Source organism: Lontra canadensis, unplaced genomic scaffold (genome assembly GCF_010015895.1).
Source record: "Lontra canadensis isolate GAN:19392208 unplaced genomic scaffold, GSC_riverotter_1.0 scaffold118, whole genome shotgun sequence".
Taxonomy (NCBI): Eukaryota; Metazoa; Chordata; class Mammalia; order Carnivora; family Mustelidae; genus Lontra; species Lontra canadensis.
This window is the reverse complement of record NW_022631112.1, coordinates 792,521-813,500: the sequence shown is the minus strand read 5'-3', so window position 1 is coordinate 813,500 and position 20,980 is coordinate 792,521. Positions and strand designations below refer to the sequence as shown.

Here is a 20,980-nt window from a genome sequence, read left to right as displayed (position 1 = left end):
TGTGGTATAAGGGAATGGTCCAATTTCATTCTTCTGCATGTGGCTGTCCAATTTTCCCAACACCATTTGTTGAAGAGACTGTGTTTTTTCCATTGGACATTCTTTCCTGCTTTGTCAAAGATTAGTTGACCATAGAGTTGAGGGTCCATTTCTGGGCTCTCTATTCTGTTCTATTGATCTATGTGTCTGTTTTTAAGTCAGTATCATACTGTCTTGATGATGACAGCTTTATAATAGAGCTTGAAGTTTGGCATTGTGATGCTGCCAACTTTAGATTTCTTTTTCAACATTCCACTGGCTATTCTGGGGCTTTATTGGTTCCATATAAATTTTAGGATTATTTGTTCCATTTCTTTGAAAAAAAATGATGGTATTTTGATAGGGATTTCATTAAATGCATAGATTGCTTTGGGTAGCATAGACATTTTCATAATATTTGTTCTTCCAATCCATGAGCATGGAACGTTTTTCCATTTCTTTGTGTCTTCCTCAGTTTCTTTCATGAGTACTTTATAGTGTTCTGAGTACAGATTTTTTTCCTCTTTGGTTAGGTTTATTCCTAGGTATCTTATGGTTTTGGGTGCAATTGTAAATGGAATTGATTCCTTAATTTCTGTTTCTTCTGTGTTGCTGTTGGTGTATCAAACACAACTGATTTCTGTGCATTGATTTTATATCCTGACACTTCACTGAATTCCTGTATGAGTTCTAGCAGTTTTGGAGTGGAGTCTTTTGGGTTTTCCATATAGAATATCATATCATCTGCAAAGAGTGAGAGTTTAGCTTCTTCTTTGCTGATTTGGATGCCTTTAATTTCTTTTTGTTGTCTGATTGCTGAGGCTAGGACTTCTAGTACTATGTTGAATAGCACTGGTGATAGTGGGTAGCCCTGCCATGTTCCTGACCTTTGGGGGAAAAACTATCAGGTCTTCCCCATTGAGAATGATATTCATTCTGGGTTTTTCATAGATGGTTTTGATGGTATTGAGATATGTACTCTCTATCCCTATGCTTTGAAGAGTTTTGATCCAGAAAGGACGCTTTACTTTGTCAAATGCTTTTTCAGCATCTATTGAGAGTATAATGTGGTTCTTGTTCTTTCTTATTTTTTTTTTTTTTAAAGATTTTTATTTATTTATTTGAGAGAGAGACAGTGGGAGAGAGCATGAGCGAGGAGAAGGTCAGAGGGAGAAGCAGACTCCCCATGGAGCTGGGAGCCTGATGCGGGACTCGATCCCGGGACTCCGGGATCATGACCTGAGCTGAAGGCAGTCATCCAACCAACTGAGCCACCCAGGCGTCCCTGTTCTTTCTTATTAATGTATTGTATCACATTGATCGATTTGTGGTGTTGAACCAACTCGCAGCCCAGGAATAAATCCCGCTTGGTCATGGTGAATAATCTTTTTAATGTACTGTTGTATCCTATTGGCTAGTATTTTGGTGAGAAATTTTGCATCCATGTTCATCAGGGATATTGGTTTGTAATTCTCTTTTTTGATGGGGTCTTTGTCTGGTTTTGGGATCAAGGTAATACTGGCCTCATAAAATGAGTTTGGAAGTTTTCCTTCCATTTCTATTTTTGGAACAGTTTCAGGAGAATAGGTATTACTTCTTTAAATGTTTGGTAGAATTCCCCTGGGAAGCCGTCTGGCCCTGGGCTCTTGTTTGTTGGGAGATTTTTTTTTTTTTTAAAGATTTTATTTATTTATTTGACAGAGAGAGACATCACAAGTAGGCAGAGAGGCAGGCAGAGAGAAGGGGAAGCAGGCTCCCCGCTGAGCAGAGAGCCTAAGGTGGGGCTCAATCCCAGGACCCTGAGGTCATGACCTGAGCCGAAGGCAGATGCCTAACCCACTGAGCCACCCGGGCACCTCCGTGTTGGGAGATTTTTGATGATTGCTTTAATCTCTTTACTGGTTATGGTTATGGGTCTGTTCAGGTTTTCTATTTCTTCCTGGTTCAGTTTGGGCAGTCTATACATCTTTAGGAATGCATCCATTTCTTCCAGATTGTCAAATTTGCTGGTATATAGTTTGCTCATAGTATGTTCTTATAGTTGTTTGTTTATGGAGGAGAGATCACAATGTTGTGATCTCTCCTTTTTCATTCATCATTTTATTTATTTGGGTCCTTTCTCTTTTCTTTTTGATAACTCTGGCCAGGGGTTTATCAATCTTAATTCTTTCAAAGAACCAGCTCCTGGTTTCATTGATTTGTTCTGTTGTTCTTTTGGTTTCTATTTCATTGATTTCTGCTCTGATCTTTATTATTTCTCTTCTGCTGTGTTTAGGGTTTCTTTGGTGTTCTTTTGCCATCTCCTTTAGGTGTAGGGTTAGGTTGTGCACTTAAGACCTTTTTTCTTGAGAAAGGCTTGTATTGCTATATACCTTCCTCTCAGGACTGCCTTTGCTGTGTCCCAAAGATTTTGAACAGTTATATATTCATTTTCATTTGTTTCCATGAATTTTTTAAATTCTTCTTTAATTTCCTGGTTGACCCATTCATTCTTTAGTAGGATGCTCTTTAGCCTCCGTGTATTTGAGTTCTTTCCAACTTTCCTCTTGTGGTTGAGTCCTAGCCTCAGAGCATTGTGATCTAAAAATATATAGGGAATGATCCCAATCTTTTGGTATGGTTGAGACCTGATTTGTGACCCAGGATGTGATCTATTCTGGAGAATGTTCCATGTGCACTGGAGAAGAATGTGTATTCTCTTGCTTCGGGATGGAATGTTCTGAATATATCTGTGATGCCCATCTGGTCCAGTGTGTTGTTTAAGGGCTTTATTTCCTTGTTGATTGCTTAGATAATCTGCCCCTTTCAGTGAGGGGGGGTGTTAAAATCCCCTACTATTATTATATTATTATTGATGTGTTTCTTTGATTTTGTTATTAAATGGTTTATATAATTGGCTGCTCCCATGTTAGGGGCATAGATATTTAAAATTGTTAGATCTTCTTGTTGGACAAACTCTTTAAGTATGATACAGTGTCCTTCCTCATCTCTTATTATAGTCTTTGCCTAAAATCTAATTTATCTGATAAAAGGATATCCAACCCAGCTTTCTTTTGATGTCCATTAGCATGGTAAATTTTTTCCCGCCCCCTCACTTTAAATCTGGAGGTGTCTTTGGGTCTATAATGAGTTTCTTGTAGACAGCATATTGATGGGTTTTGTTTTGTTATCCATTCTGATACCCTGTGTCTTTTGAGTGGGGCATTTAGCCCATTTACATTCAGGGTAACTATTGAGAGATATGAATTTAGTGCCATTGTATTGCCTGTAAGGTACTGTTATTGTATATTGTCTCTGTTCTCTTTTGATCTACTACTTTTAGGCTCTCTCTTTGCTTAGAGGACACCTTTCAGTATTTTATGTAGGGCTGGTTTGGTGTTTGCAAATTCTTTTAGTTTTGGTTTGTTCTGGAAGCTTTTTATCTTTTCTTCTATTTTCAATGATATCCTAGCTGGATATAGTATTTTTGGCTGCCTGTTTTCTCTCATTTAGTGCTCTGAATATATCATGCCAGTTCTTTCTGGCCTGCCAGGTCTCTGTGAATAAGTCTGCTGCCAATCTAATGTTTCTACCATTGTGTGGTAAAAACATTAGATTTCTGCCATACCTATGCCTTCTTGTCCTGAGCTGCTTCAGGATTTTCTCTTTGTCACTAAGACTTGTAAGTGTTACTATTAGATGACAGGGTGTGGACCTATTTTTATTGATTTTGATGCTTGTTCCCTTTGCCATATTAGGGAAATTCTCTACTATAATTCAGTCCAGTATACCTTTTGCCCCCTCCCTCTTCTTCTGGAATCCCAATTATTCTAATATTGTTTCATCTTATGATATCACTTATGTCTCGAATTCTCCCCTTGTGGTCCAGTAGTTGTTTGTCTCTTTTGCTCAGCTTCTTTATTCTCCATCATTTGGTCTTCTATATCACTAATTCTCTCTTCTACCTCATTTATCCTAGCAGTAAAAGCTTCCATTTTTTGATTGCACCTCATTAATAGTTTCATTGATTTCAGCTTGGTTAGATTTTAGTTCTTTTATTTCTCCAGAAAGGGATTTTATTTCTCCAGAAAGTGTTTCTCTACTATCTTCCATGCCTTTTTTGAGCCCAGTCTGCACCTTGAGAATTATCATTCTGAACTCTAGTTCTGACATATTACCAATATCTATATTGATTAGGTCCCTAGCCATCAGTACTGCCTCTTATTCTTTTTTTTTTTTTTGTGGTGAGTTTTTCCACAGATAAGAATATATGAATATATATTCTTATATATATATAAGATAAGAATATATGAATGAGAGAATAAAATACTAAAAGGGTGGCAAAGACCTCTGAGAAATGTACACTAACCAAATCAGAAGAGAGCCAAAACTGGGGGGGAGAAAAAAGGGGGAAAAAAGAAATTAAAAAGAAATATATAGATATGGATTTTTAAAATCCATTTTGGATTCACTGTGATTCTTTTTATTTTATTATTTATTTATTTTAGAGGGAGGTAGAGAGCATGTGCATGCATATGAAAGGGGCAGAGGGAGAGGGAAACTCAAGCAGATGCCCCACTGAATGCATAGCCTGAGTCAGGGCTCTAGCTCACAGTCCTGAGATCATGACTGAACTGAACCCAAGAGTTGGACACTTAACCACCTGAAACAACCAGTCACCCTGCAATTCTTTTTTTTTTTTTTTTTTCTGTATAGCATAATAGAATTTCTGTGCATTAAATGTCCATACCCATAATACTATGTATGGAAGAGGAATACTACAGATTCAAGAAGGTATATGAACAGTATTAGGGGTAGTCTGTAAAGATTGGGAATGGAACTAGAAAACAAGTACTAAAAAGGATAAAACAGTATTAAAATGTATAGACTACATGGACCAAAGATGTTTGTAAGCCATGAACTAAATACAATTAATTCAACATGAAATCAAAACAAAAAATCGACTCCTTTCTCTTCAGTTTCTTAATGCAACCCACATGCTTCTTTCTTTTCAGTCAGAATTAAATCAAATGCAGTATTTTTGGATTCACTGGACTTCTTAATCTGAATCTTAGTGTTTTCTTCAGTTCTAGAAAATTCTCAGCTGTTATTTCTTCAGAAAATAGTTTATGTCTCTTTATTTCTTTCTTCTTTATGGAATTGGTATAGCCTCTCACTTTGGTTAAGAACTGAATCTAATCTCTTGTACTTTCCATTTTTATATTTCCTTGCTGCATCCTTGATATTGTACCTAATCTGTTTCTTGTTACACTAAATCTCCCTTCAGCTATGCCTAGTCTTTGTCAGAAATATTAAGTTATCAGTTGATTATATACTCTTCCTATCTAGAAATTATACTGGGGTCTTTTAAAAATCCCCTTTGTGGATAGTTTCAACCTTGATTTTATTTTTTTTAAACATAGTAAGGATAAATCTTTAATTTTTTTTGTGATAATGGCAAAATCCGTAGATGCATGCTTGTTTCTATTATCTATTTTTTTTTCTGCTTGATCTCATAATGCACTGTTGTGTTGTATGCCCGATTATCTTTATGTTTTACTTATTGTCTTTGAAAAATATTTTTGAAGATTTTTTGAGTACCTACAATACAGTTATGTTTCTCTGGAAAGAATTTTTATTTGGTTCTGCCTGGTTCTTATGGGCACTACCAGTCTAGAAACATTTGAAATCCTATTCATAAGTTGAAGTTTCTTTCACCATCCTATGAAAGAATCTTTGCTAACAAACTCTTCTGAAATTAAGTTGTTTACAACTTTCTGGGATGTGACATTTTTTATTTTCTCCCTCCTTGTCTCTTGTTCCCTTTCTTCTTTTTTATGTTTCATCTGCTTGACACCTAGGCAATTATCATATAGAAGGTAGTTTATTTTTCTTCAACGTTTCCTGAGTTTAATGCTTCTGAATTCTACTTAATATAATAGGTTTCTTATTTGACTTCCTACTTTGGCAGGCCCTAGGTTTGGATTCCCTGTCTCTCAAACCAGAGGTCATCAATGCTGTTATTTAATTTTATTTGATTTGGCAAATGCATGCAGGGTAAAGATGGCTTTTTGTGTTTATTTTATTTCTTGGTTCATGGTCTTTTTGGAATTTAGAATTTGGCTTCATGATTTTTTAAATTATCTTGCTAGGTCTTTGATACTTTTAAAAAAGTTTAAAAACATTTTATTCAAAATTATTATTTGTTTTTAGTTGGAGGGTTCATCCAGATAACCTAACCCATTATTTTCAGGAGTGGAAGTTTTCCTTTAAGAAAGTTTCTTATGTACACACCTGTAATGGTTAATTTTATGGTCAAGTTGGCTAGGCTATGAAAGGTAAACTCATTTTAAAAAATATTAAAAAAATATATTGACCAAATGTATTTGGCCAAATACCCATCTAGATACTGCTGTGAAGGTGATTTTTAGGTGAGAGTAACATTTAAACCAGTAGACTTTAAATAAAGCAGATTATGCTCCATAATGTGGGTGGTCTTCATCCAAACAGTTGAATGCCTTAAGAGGAAAAGACTCAAGTTCCCCAAGAAATAAGGAATTCTGCTTCTGGATTGCCTTTGGCCAAGTTGCAGTATGAGCTCTTCACTGAGTGTTTAGCCTGCTGGCCTGCCCTGAACATTTCAGGTTTGCCAGACTCCCAATCACATGAGTCATTTCCTTAAAATAAATGTATCTCTCTCTATACATACACATCCTATTGGCTCTGTTTCTCTCAGTAATGCTGGTAATGCTTTCTGAAACAATACCTATCAGAATGGCTAGAATAAAAATTAGTGTTAACATCGAATGCTCGTAGGGATTTGGAGAAGTTTAATCACTCATACATTGCCAGTGAGAATGGGAAATGGTATTACCATTCTGGAAAACAGTTTGGCAGTTTCTTTAACAACCAAAAGTGGACTCTCTTCATTCAGCCCAGCAATTGTACTTTTGGACATTTATCTCTAAGAAATGAAAACTTAATGTCATATAGAAACTTGTATATGAATATTCATTCATGGAAGCCTTTTTCATAAGACTCAGAACTGAAAACAGCTCAGATATCCCTCAGTGAGTAAGTGCATGGTAAACAAACCATAGTATGTCCATATCATGGACTATTACTCAGTGATAGAAAGGAATGAACTGTTGATACAACAGCTTAGATGAACTTCAAGGTGATTATTATGAGTGAAAAAAAATCCAATCCTTTTTTATTAGGGAGATTAGCTAATTAATTAAGTGATCTCTGTACCTAGCGTGGGGCTCAAATTCACAACCCTGAGATCAAGACTTACATGTCCTACTGACTGAGCCAGCCAGGTGCCCATGAAAAAATCCAGTTAATAGGTCACATGATGTATATTTCCATTTATTTAAAACTGTTGCAATAATGATTATAGAAATAGAGAACAGATTAGTGTAGTAGTGGGTATAGAAACTAAGAAGCTGCATGAGGGAACCATGGTTGATGGTACAGTTCTATCTTTTGACTGCAGCAGTAGTTACATGAAGCTATAGATATAATAAACTTGCAAAAAATTAAACACACACATGAGTGGATGTATAACTGGTAGAATTATTATAAATTATGTGGATAGTACCAATGTCAGATATGCAGTTTTTATAGTGGACTATTATTCTGCATGCTATTAACATTGAGAGAGGCTGGGTGAATGGTGTATAGAATTCCCTGTACGTTTCTTTCCAACTATCCATGAATTGATAATTGTTACTATGAAAAGTTGAGAAGTTTCTTGCAGTCCAATCCATACATTATCTGGGTCAAGAAAGATACATAAGTGTCTTGGTTTTTAATAAAAGATAGTTATTCCGTTCTTCCTCTTTCAACTTTGTAGGGTTTAAAGACTGCCTTACTATTAGTATTCATACCATCCTTATAGAATGCTGTATATCAAGGCAAAGTTAGGAAGCATAGTGTCTGGCAGCCTCGATACGAAGCAATTACTGAACTTTAGGAATCTAGCTTTTAGGATGTGGTGTGTAGGGACATGCAGAAAATTTAGTCCCTACAGATACTAAAGTAACAGAAAAAGCCTCAGCCACAGAGGAACTGTGGGGGGATCATCCTTGCTCAGTGTTTTATGTATCAAGATCAGAACAGTGATGACAAAACTGTTACTTAGTGTTAAACCTAGAGGATTATAGGATACTGGTTGTTATATTTTTATGGTAACTCTGCTTGTACTTTAAAAACTTAAATAAATGATTTTTTTTCAGTTAAAACCTTTTTATATTACAGGAAATAAATGTTAACATGGAGAATGATTTTAAGACTGATTCGTCATCATCTACCTTTGCTTTTCCAAGTTCTTCAGAGACAATGTTTTCAATTCAACTATTAGATTTCAAAACAAGCTTACTGGAAGCATTAGAAGAGTTACGGATGAGAAGGGTAAGTTCATTTTTAAAATGCTTTTTGTAATCCGGAAACTTAATTTTGTCCAGCCATTTGGCTTAAGGAGAAAAAAAGGCCTAACAAAATAACTTCTTATTTTAAAAGAAGAAATACAGTCCGGATAATGAAGTAAAAGAGAAAAAGACAGACCTAGTTGATATCACAGAAGGAAAAATAATTTACAAAGCAAAAAGTAAAAAGGATTTTCAGGTTGTTAAACACTTAATTATCCAGCTAGTATTTACCGAGTGCCTTGGAGTGCATAGGTAGCACATAGTTAGACACTATGGCTGATAAAAAAAAGAGTTGCTTTTCCGGAGATTACATTTTTGTTAAAGGCTATGAGATAGGTGCCTATGAGTGATTAGGTAATGAAACAGGGCAATACATTTTTTTTAAAAAAGATTTTATTTATTTATTTGACAGAGAGAGAGATCACAAGTAGGCAGAGAGAGAGAGAGAAGCAGGCTCCCTGCTGAGCAAAGAGCCTGATGCGGGGCTTGATCCCAGGACACTGAGATCATGACCTGAGCCGAAGACAGCGGCTTAATCCACTGAGCCACCCAGGCGCCCCAAGGGCAATATGTTTTTAAGTGATAAAATAAATGTATGTAGTAAGTATTCTGATTCAAAGAATAAAATGTCCTTTTTTTTTTTTGAAGATTTTATTTCTTTATCTGACAGATCACGAGTAGGCAGAGAGACAGACAGAGGTGGGGGGGCGCTGGGAAGCAGGCTCCCTGCCGAGCAGAGAGCCGGATGCGGAACTTGATCCCCGAACCCTGGGATCATGACCTGAGCTGAAGGCAGAGGCTTAACCCACTAAGCCACTCAGGTGCCCCCAAAATGTCCTTATTTTTTAAAGTGTAGCTCATGAGGTATTTGTTTAGAAGGGAAATAAAAACCCATAAAATTGGGTTTTTAAAGATTTTTTAAAATTTATTTACTATTTAAATTTATTTAAAATTAAAATTTAAATTTAAAATAAATTTAAAATTTATTTACTATTTTAAATTTATTTAAAATTTATTTACCAGAGAGAGAAAGAGAAGAAGGAGAGAGAGAGAGAGTAAGTGAGCAGGGAGGAACAGAGGGAGAGAGAGGGCCAAGCTGGGAGCCAGACATGGGGCTTCATCCCACAACCCTGAGATCATGACCTGTGCTGAAATCAAGAGTCAGATGCTTAACCAATTGAGCCACCCAGGTGCCCCTATATAAAATTGTAAAAGTTGTTTGATTCAGCAGATCTGTATTGTTCAAAACCCCTTAAAAGCCCTTCATTTCTGAGACTCCGTGGATCTAAATTTGAAGCGTGTGTTTTCAGTTTTCTATAAGATGGGATAGGAGTTGTTAAGATTATGGAGTGAAAAAAAAATAGACTATAAAACTACTGTAATAATGAACGAGGGATGGAGTCATTAGGATTTATATATAACTCTGAAAATAGGACAGAAGAGACAGGAGCGTGCCTGGGTGGCTCAGTTGGTTAAGTGTCTGCCTTGGGTTCAGGTCAAGATTCCACGGTCCTGGGATTTAAAGGCCTATCAGGCTCTCTGCTCAGTGGGGAACATGCTTCTCCCTCTCCCTCGGCCTGCTGCTCTGCCTGCTTGTGCTCTCTCTCTCAAATAAATGAATAAAATCTTTAAAAAAAAAAAAAGAGAGAGAGACAGGAAGGAGAATCAGTAGAATTGGGGTTTTCCTGAAAATGAGCTCTGGAAAAAAAAGGTCTGAAATAACATTTTTATTATGTGATTCTTGTTCTAGGATTTAAAAATATTGAAACTTGTTATCATAATAAGAAAATTTAATTACCATAATGTTTGTCCTATATAAAGATACTTATTATCTGTATAATTAAAACCTATTCAATAAACAAATCCTGCTAAAAATGGATATGTTGGTTACACAGTAAAAAATGATTTTTGTAAGAATAACTTAAAGTGGTATCTTTTCTAAGTTAAAGCAACTTTAGTTAACTATTAAGAACTTCATATTCAATTTTACTGTGATTCAAGCATTATATTTAGTCTGTTTATATTTCTAACTTAAAAATAAGCTTGTTCTAAAAGTCTTTTGAGAGTTTCAGTGTAGCAACAGGAATTGAGTTTTTAATAACTAGGTGCAGAAGTATATGCTACTTTAATTTTTTAATATATTTTTTAAAGATTTTATTTATTTATTTGACAGACAGAGATCACAAGCAGGCAGAGAGTCAGGCAGAGAGAGAGGAAGGGAAGCAGTCTCCCTGTTGAGCAGAGACCCCGATGTGGGGCTCGATCCTAGGACCCTGGGATCATGACCCGAGCTGATGGCAGAGGCTTTAAACCACTGAGATACCTTGGCGCCCCAGTATATGCTACTTTTAATATTCTTCACTGAAAGAAGAACTTTATTCTTACGAAGGGGAAAAAATTTTCCCCTTTATTGGAAAAAGAGATGTATTGTTTTTCACATTTACCATGATGTTAGCACTTTATTCCTATTGTGGAATTTAATTTTTCCTCCCATATTTTATTAGGGAAAATTTCAAAAATACAGTAGTTGTTCAAAGGTCAACTGTACAATTAAATATATAGTTCTTAAGTGCACCAGTTCTTGAGTTTTAACAAATGCTCATAACTGTGTCATCCAAATCCTTGTCAAGATACAAATCATTACTAATTTTCCCAGAGAGTTCCTCCATGTCATTTTTAACTTATTTCTCATCCATACCTATCCAGAAACCATTGTTCCATTTTTTCCCATCAGGGATTAGTTTATTTTACTCGCCATGATATTTTTGAGATTAATTTGCTATTTTATTTTATTTTAATTTTTATTATTTATTTATTTTTAATTTAATTTTTTAAATTAACATATAATGTATTATTAGCCCCAGGGGGACAGTTCTGTGAATCACCAGGTTTACACACGTCACAGCACTCACCATGGCACATTAATTTGCTATTTTAAACATCAGTAGTTTTTTTTTTTAATTTTTATTTTTCAGTATTCCAAGATTCATTGTTTATGTACCACATCCAGTGCTCCATGCAATACATGTCCTCCTTAATACCCACCACTAGGCTCACCCAGCCCCCTCCCCCCCTCCAAAATCCTCAATTTGTTTCTCAGTGTCCACAGTCTCTCATGATTTATCTCCCCCTCTGATTTCCCCCAACTCTCTTCTCCTCTCCATCTCCCAATGTCCTCCATGTTATGCCTTATGTTCCACAAGTAAGTGAGACCATATGACAGTTGACTCTCTCTGCTTGACTTATTTCCCTCAGCATAATCTCCTTCAGTCCTGTCCATGTTGATACAAAAGTTGGGTATTCATCCTTTCTTATGGCTGAGTAGTACTCCATTGTATATGTGGACCACATCTTTATCTATTCATCCATTGAAGGGCATCTTGGCTCTTTCCACAGTTTGGCGACTGCGGCCACTACTGCTATGGACATTGGAGTACAGATGGTCCTTCTTTTCACTATATCTCTATCTTTGGTGTAAATACCCAGTAGACAGACACATGAAAAGATGTTCACCATCATTAGCCATCAGGGAGATTCAAGTCAAAACCACAGTGAGATACCACCTTACACCAGTTAGAATGGCCAAAATCAACAAGACAGTAAACAAGTGTTAGAGAGGATGTGGAAAAAGGGGAACCCTCTTACATTGTTGGTGGGAATGCAAGTTGGTGCAGCCACTTTGGAAAACAGTGTGGAGATTCATTAAGAAATTAAAAATAGAACATCAGTAGTTTTTTTCCTTTTTATAGTTGACTACTATTCTGTTGTTTTTTTTAAAAAAATATTTTATTTATTTATTTGACAGAGAGAGAAGTCACAAGTAGGTAGAGAGGTAGACAGAGGGGGAGGGCGAAGCAGGCTCCCCGCTGAGCAGAAAGCCTGATGTGGGGTTCGATCCCAGAACCCTGAGATCATGACCTGAGCCGAAGGCAGAGGCTTAACCCACTGAGCCACCCAGGTGCCCCAACTACTATTCTATTATATAAATATAACACAATTTGTCTATCTGTTGGTAGACGCCTGGGTGGTGTTTAGTTGGTGGCTCTTATGAATAAAGCTACCTGAATATTTTTGTACAAAATGTTGGGCAGGCATGTATGACACTGCTAAGCAAGAAAATACCTTATTTGGGTCCTATTTATGAGGTGTCGTTTACCTCATACGCCCTCCCTGCTCTCCTGAGTCTTCACTGAACAATTTTAATATTTCCCCTTGGTAGTCTGTGAAGAGCTATTTTTATTTAGCATTTTAAAAAGAAAACAAAAAAAGAATGAGATCCAATCAAAAGTAATAACTATGTTTAATTTGTAAAGCTAAAAAATGTAGAACTAAAATACTGAACTACAGTTATTGATATATTTGGGTGGAATTGATTCTTTTTCTTTTTTTAAAAAAAGATTTTATTTATTTATTTGACAGACAGAGATGATAAGTAGGCAGAGAGGCAGGCAGGGGGCGGGGTGAGCCCGATGTGGGGCTTGATCCCAGGACCCTGAGATCATGATCTGAGCTGAAGGCAGAGGCTTAACCCATGGAGCCACCCGGGCATCCCAGTGGAATTGATTCTTAGGTCCTTATATTGTTCAGGAGGTAAGATATTGACCAACTATAGACTTCGTTTAGTTATGAAGACATATTAAAAATTTCAGATTAATCAGCAAATGAATAGGGTTTGTATCTTCCTAAATAGTAGAGAGAAAACATGCAATCATGGTAAGTTATCTTTGATTTGATGTTGGAAATAGCTGTAAAGAAAGAGTAATTTTAGGTTTTAGCGGTCTCTGAAGCTTTATTCTGGTTAAAAATATTGATGCTGTCTTCTATATATTCCAGAAACTGGCCCAGCTAATCTACATTTTTTTTTCTGATTAGTTTTAATACTGTAAGGTCTGTTAATGGAAAACTAAAGGCTTTCTTTTCTCTTTTCTTTCTCCCCTCCCCTGTCCTTGCCAGAAAATGTCTTTTTTTGCCATAGATTTGTAAATTGCCATTTATGTTCTGTTAGTATTTTGAAGAGATTTTGTTGAATTCTTTTGTTGCATTTGAGAACTTGATGTTCATTTAATTATCTCTCTGTAGGTAATCCATCACTTTTTTTTTGCTCTGTGGAGCTTTTTTTTTTTTTTTTTTTTTAAATCTTTAATGATCTGCAGTTTTTATGACTCTGTGTGGGAATTTATTTACATTTCTTGGGACTCATTTTGGTTCCTGAACCTTAGGAAAATTTTCAGCCATGATCTTTTTGAGAATTGCCTCTTCCTTATTTCTTCTGTTACTTTCTTCTGGAACTCCCGTTAGATCATATGTTGGACCATGTCATTTTATCTTTTATGATTCTTAACTCTTTCATATTTTTCATGTATTTACCTCTCTACTGCATTCTGCGTGTTTTGTTTTGTTGTTTCCTAATTGTCTCTTCGGATGTTTTTACTTGCTTAGAGTTTTATATTTCAGTGATTATGTTTTTCATTTCTGTGTTCCTTCAAAGAATCTGCTATGGTCTGGATATTTGTGTCCCTCCAAAATTCAAATGTTGTAACGTAATGTCCAGTGTGATAGTATTAGTCAGTAGGATCTTTGGGAGGTGATTAAGGTATGAGGGATAGAACCCTGATAGATGGGATTAGTACTCTAACAGAGCTCCCTAGCCCCATATACAATTTGAGGTTATGAACTGGAGATCATCTGTCACCAGAAAAAGAATCTGGCCATGTGGCATCCCAATCTTAGATTTCCAGCCTCCACAACTGTGAGAAATTAATTTCTGTTGCTTTTAAGCACTTAGTCAGTGGTATTTTGTTATAGAACACTGAACAGGTTAAGACAGCATCTAAAAATTTAATGTCAATCAAAACTTGGGGGGATTTTTTCAGAATTTGGCAGGATGATTCTGAAGTTTTATCTATAAGAAAATGTATGAATATATACATATATCAAATTATTATGTCGTATACCTTAAGCTAATACATTATAATAATACATTATAATAATAATACATTATTATGTGTCAATTTTATCTCAGCAAAATTGGAAAAAAAGTGAGTATAGACAAGAAGCTTTTCAAAAGATAAGAATGAAGTGCTACATGCTTTATCAGATATTAAAACATGCCCTTATCTTATAATAATTAAAAATGTGACACTGTTGTAGGAATAAGCAAACCAGTAAAAGAATAAATGAGTCCAGTGGGGAAAATAATGATAGATAGTCAATAAATGACTTTAGTCAATAAATTCACAATACTTCATATACAAAAATAAATTTTAGAAAAAATCAAATGCAAAGGAAAAACGTATATATATTAGAAAATATGAGACTTAATTTTTATAGTCTCAGTAATAGAGATTACCCTACCTAAAAGAAAAGATTGCTATTTATGGTGACATACAAACTATTAGCTTCTATGGGATAAAAGCTGCCATAAACAAAGTCTAAAAACCAGTGGCTGAGAGAAAATATTTGCCTCCTGTAAAATGGGAGAAAGGATAAATATCTTATTTATAAAACATTCATACAAATCAAAATCCTACAAATCTGCAAGACCCAAGTGTGATGAATACAAAGAAAATCACACTTGGATGCATCATAGGAGGACTATAATCAAATGGAAAATCTTAAAGGAAGCCAGAAGTAAAAAAAGGGTCATTATTTTCAAAGGCACAGTAATACAATTGGCAGTGGACTTCTCAGTAATAATTATTCAGCCCCAAAGACAATGCAGTGACGCTTTAAAGTACTAAAAGAATAACTACCAACCTAGAAATCTCTTCTCCTAAAATATCTTCAAAAATTAAAGTGTGAATCTCAAGCTAATTAAATTTTGAGTGAATCTTTCTAAGAAAGAAGCCAGATCTAAGAGGCTGTGCAATATCCAATGCATTTATAGGACTTTCTGGAAGATACAAAACTATAGGGATGGAAAACAAATCTGTGATTGACAAGTGTTGATAGGCATTGACTGTAAATGGAATGCATTAAAGAATTTTGGGGAGTGGTAGACTATTCTGTATGGTAAAGTAGTAGTGGAAGCATTACTCTGTATGTCAAAACCCATAAAATTACACCACAAACTGAACTATACAGTATGTGAAAATTCAGTCAGGATTCAGGAGCATTCCAAGATGGAATGCAGACTGTGAAAATACCTGTAGCTGTTTCACTAACCAAATGACATCGCTTTAGTGAAAGAAATTGGTGGGAAGAGACCCTGACTTAAGTAATTTTGGAAAACAGTTATATAAACACTCTCTCTAGTTGGTTAATTTGTTTCTCATGGGAGTAAGACTGAAACTACAGGTATGCCAGGGTTGAACAAATAAGCAAAAATTGTAGATAATGAGAAGTAGGTAGAATGTTTTTCTCTGTTGAAGAAAGAAGTTACAGATAAGCTAGACTAAGCTCTATGGTGCTAGATTAGAGTTGGAGATACCAGCATAAACTCACGATTTCATTGTATGCAGATAAAAAGATACAGAAATATAGACGGATGTATGTACATGAATTAGTATATTCTAACTCTGCTGAAAAAGCCTAGAAATAGTGATACCCCAGTATCAGCAACCATAAAAAGGGCCCAGATCTTGGTTCTAAATATCATTATCTAATAAAAGAAACCAGGACTCTTGGAGAAATGGCTTATTCCAGGGCTGGATATCTTGTAGTGCTGCAAAGTAAGGAACACCTCAAAAGAATATAGAAGCCAACTTGAAAGAGCTTCTCATGAACAAAGCTGGAACAATTTGAGCAACAAAATAAGTAATGATAGTATTGGATAATAACCCAAAGAATAGAGTAAATATCCATTATTTCCTACTGATAAAAATATATGATTGAATAAATAAATGGGGGAGACAGAACAAATCTTCTTTGCAGGAAATTCCAATTAATAAATGTAGAAGGAAAGAGAGAAATAGAAAATTGCTCTTAAAACATTATAGTAATAATTGCTACAGGCAAGATCCACTAATGAATGCTAATATTAGTGGGTGAAACTCATAGGTGAAACAGAATAGTTGCATAGCAGTATCTTCCCCAAATTATTTGGTAAGTTACTATAAATTTAAAAAAATTGAAATATAATTAACATACAGTGTTATATTAGTTTCAAGTATACAACATATTGATTCAACAATCTTATATATTACTCAGTGCTCACAAATCAAGGTAGTTCCCATTTGTCACCATACTATGTTACTACAATATTATTGACTATCTTCCTCATGCTGTAATTTTCATGTGCATGACTTATTTTATAGCTGGAAGTTTAATACTTCTTAATTTCCTTTATCTATTTCACCCATCTGTCCACCCACTTCTCTAGCAAACACCAGTTTGTTCTTGTATTTAAGAGTCTGTTTGTTTCTTTGTTCATTTGTTTTGTTTTTAGACCCCACATGTACATGGAATTCTATGGCACTTGTCTTTCTTTATCTGAATTATTTCACTTAGCATAGTACCCTTAAGCCCATCCATGTTGTCCCAAATAGCAAGATCTCATTCTTGTTTTTGGCTGAATAATATTCCATTGTAAATACATACCACATTTTCATTATCCACCTATTAGTGGGAACTTGGGTTGCTTCTATGATTTGGCTATTGTGAATAATGCTGTAGTAAACATCATGGTGTATCTGTCTTTTTGAATTAGTGTTTTTGTTTTCTTTAGGCAAATACCCAGTAATGGAATTACAGGATCTTACAGTATTACAATTTTTAATTTTTTAAAAGATTTTATTTATTTATTTGACAGACAAAGATCACAAGTAGGCAGAGAGGCAGGCAGAGAGAGAGGAAGAAGCAGCCTCCCTGCTGAGCAGAGAGCCTGTTGTGAGGCTTGATCCCAGGACCCTGGGATCACAACCTGAGCTGAAGGCAGAGGCTTTAACCCACTGAGCCACCCAGGCGCCCCTACAATTTTTAATTTTTTGAGGTATCTCCTTACTGTTTCCTGTAGCAGCCGCACCAGTTTACCTTCCCATCAATAGTGCGCAAGAGTTCCTTTTCCTCTACATCCTCACCAACACTTGTCATTTCTTATCTTTTTGATTCTAGGTGTTCTGACAAGTGTAAGGTGATATCTCATTGTGGTTTTGGTTTGCATTTCTCTGTTGATTAATAATGTTGAACATCTTTTCATGTGTCTGTTGGTCATTTCCATGTCTTTTTTGGAAAAATGTTCAGGTCTTCTGCCCATCTTCAGTTTAATTATTTTTTTGGCATTGAGTTGTATGTATTCTTTTTTTTAATTGAAGCATAGTTGACACACAGTGTTTCATTAGTTTCAGGTGTACAACATAGTGATTTGACAAGTTGTGCTCACCACAAGTGTAGCTGCCATCTGTCATCATATAATACTGTGTAAGTTCTTTATATTTTGGATATTAACCCTTTTTCAGATATATCATTTGCAGATACCTTCTCTTATTCAGTAGGTTGCCTTTTAGTATTGTTGATGCTTTTCTTCCCTATACAGAAGCTTTTTATTTTATTGTAGTCCCAATAGTTTACTTTTTTCCCTTTGCCTGAGGAGACGTGTCTAGAAAAATGTTGCTAAGCCCAAAATCCAAGGCCAATTACATATGTTTTCTTCTAGGACTTTTATGGTTTCAAGTCTCAGGGTTAGGTCTTTAATCCAGTTTGAGTTTATTTTCATATATGGTATTAGAAAGTGGTCCAGTTTCATTCTTTTGCATGTAGCTGTCCAGTTTTCCCAACACTATTGAGGAGACTATCTTTTCCTCATTGTATATTCTTGCCCCACCCTGCTGTAGATTAATTGACCATATATTGATGGGTTTATTTCTAGGTACTCTCTTTTTTTTTTTTTTTTTTTTCTGAGAGAGAGAGAGATCACGTGCAGGGTTGGGGGAAGGGTAGAGGGAGAAGCAGACTCCCTGCTGAACAGGGAGCCCAGTATCGACTCAATCTCAGGACCTTGGGATCATGACCTGAGCTGAAGGCAGATACTTAACTGACTGAGCCATCCAAGTGCCCTAGGCTTTCTGTTTGGTTCTGTTGGACTATGCAACTGTTTTTGTGCCAGTACCATACTATTTTGATTCCTATAGCATTGTAGTATATCTTGAAATCTGGGATTGTGATACCTCCAGCTTTGTTTTTTCTCAAGATTGCTTTGGCTATTCAGGGTCTTTTGTGGTTCCATAAAAATTTTAGTGTTGTTTGTTCTAGTTCTGTGAAAAATGCTGTTGGTATTTTGATAGGGATTGCACTGGATCTGTAGATTCCTTTGAGTAGTATGGACAGTTTAACAATTTTAATTCTTTCAATCCATGAGCACTGAGTATCTTTCCATGTGTTTTTGTTGTCTTAAGTTATTTTATGAATGTTTTCTAGTTATTCCTTTGAGTAGTATGGACATTTTAATAATTTTAATTCTTTCAATCCATGAGCACTGAGTATCTTTCCATTTGCTTTTGTTGTCTTCAATTTTTTTCATTAATGTTTTCTAGTTTCTGGCTAAATTTATTTTAAGGTATTTTATGATTTTTGGTGTAATTGTAAATGGGATTTTTTTCTTAATTTCTCTTTCTGCTGTTTCATTATTGGTATACAGAGACTGATTTTGTATCTTTTGATTTTACTGAATTCATATAACAGTTCTAGTAGTTTTTTGATGGAGTCTTTCAGGTTTTCTGTAAATAGTATCTTGGTATCTGCAAATAATGAGTGTTTTACTTCTTCCTTACCAGTTTTGATGAATTTTCTTCCTTTTTCATGTCTGATTGCTGTTGCTAAGACTTCCAGTACTATGTAGAATAAAAGTGATGAGAGTGGACATCTTTGTCTTATTCCCAGTCTTAGAGGAAAAGCTCTCAGTTTTTCACCATTGAATATGATGTTATCTGTGGGTTTTTCAAATATGGCCTTTATTATGTTGAGGTATGTTCCTTCTAAACTCACTTTGTTGAAAATTTTTATTAAGAATGTATGTTGTGGGGGGGAGACAAGATGGCGGGGAAGTAGGAGGAGGCGCCGTTTCAACCTGTACCCTAAAGTGAGCTGATTACCTACTAAAGAACTCCGATCACCCATGAAATCAGCCTCAGATCAGAATTATACACATCTGGATCTCTATGGGGGCAGAAGACACCAGTGGGCAGGTAAAGTGGAGTGGGAACATTGGACTGATATCAGAAAATAAAAAAAAGGGGGAGGGAGCCACCAGAGGCAATCCATTGGAAAGTAATATGAGAGTGCCCTGCGTCTGGGGACCAGCATTAACTTGGAGTCTGTTTGAAAGCACCCAAAAAGAGCAAAGGATCGCGGGGGGAAATTGTGGGAATTGGGGCGGTTAGGGCCAGGGGCTTTAGTCCCTGGACCCAGGACAGCCACCCCTGGCGCTGAGCCAGAGAGAATGCTGCGGAGAAACTAGGTCTTGGTTCCTGAGCCACCAGTGTGCCTGAGAATGCATGTGGTCCGGTTCCCGTGAGGGGCTGGGACCCTCGCCAACCGGCAGAACGCCACACTGTATTATCAGAGCCTGAGACACGCACGCCCCTCACCCTCCCCTGAGAGAGGTGCGCGCAAGCCGGGCGCTCTTAGACCCAGAAAGACCAGGCACTCCCAGCCCGGGCCAGTGGGAAAATCTCAGCATGCGATCGCTGCTTGGAACCTCTCTGGCGGTCTGGAGCTGCCCAGACAGCCACCACTGTCCTGGTTTTGGGTACAAGCAGGAGTTCCTGTGTCCCCCGGGACCGCGACTCAGAACCTGCTCTGCCAGCGGTGGAGGGGGAACTTAATGTGCTCTGGGGACCCAGAGGGGAACAGACTGAGGCTTCTCTCTGAGAGGGAGGTCGGGGTACAGTTTGCTTTCCTCTAAATCTCCAAAAACCATCAAAAGCTGTCAAGGCGAGAGAAAAGAAACGAAAAAACATGAAAACCTCCAGAGAACAAAAGCCTGAAAAACCGGTTTCTTCAGAGCCCACCCTCTTGAGGGGTTTGGGAGGACTTAACTCAGGGAACATTGTCTGAAAACCCACAGGGTGGGCCCCTTCCCTAGAGAACCAACCAGGAAAAAAAAAGGGGGGGGGGGAACAAATGATAAGAGAACAACCACCACTACTTCATAGATACAACTTTTGTTTTTGATTTGTTCCCATTATTCTGGTTCATTGTTTTTTTTATATAGATAATTTTTTAACCTACTTACCATCACAGTGAGATGTCCAGTACATCAAATTCCATAATAACCTTTTAACCTGAACTTTTTGATACATATACCCGTGTTTTTCTTTTGCTTTTCTATTTTTTTTAAATTTTAGTTTATTTTTTTTTTTATTTTTATTTTTTAATATTCATATGGAGTTAAACTTCAAGGTAATCCCCTTTCCCCAACCAATGCTACCCCTATAGGTAAACCAATTTTTAATCCCCCTTTATCTTAGGAAAGTTGAGTCCTTTAACAAAGATATCAAGATACATCCAGGAAGAATCAAAATAACTTTCCTCACCCACCCTGAGAATTTATAACCACTCTCCCATCTTTTTCTTCCACCAGTGTTTCTGTGTATTTGTGTTTGTCCTGATAGTAT

At 36.3% G+C, this 20,980-nt stretch overlaps 1 protein-coding gene across 3 annotated transcripts in view; it reads left to right on the top strand.

Moving 5' to 3' along the window:
- CCDC73 (coiled-coil domain containing 73) overlaps positions 1-20,980 on the top strand; it is a 152,938-nt gene that overhangs the window by 17,852 nt on the left and 114,106 nt on the right. For all 3 annotated transcript variants that reach the window (XM_032841056.1, XM_032841053.1, XM_032841054.1), the window contains exon 2: positions 8,260-8,412. In XM_032841056.1, coding sequence (XP_032696947.1) covers positions 8,275-8,412 — 138 coding nt within the window. In that variant the 5' untranslated portion in view covers positions 8,260-8,274. The remainder of the gene's footprint in view (positions 1-8,259; positions 8,413-20,980) is intronic.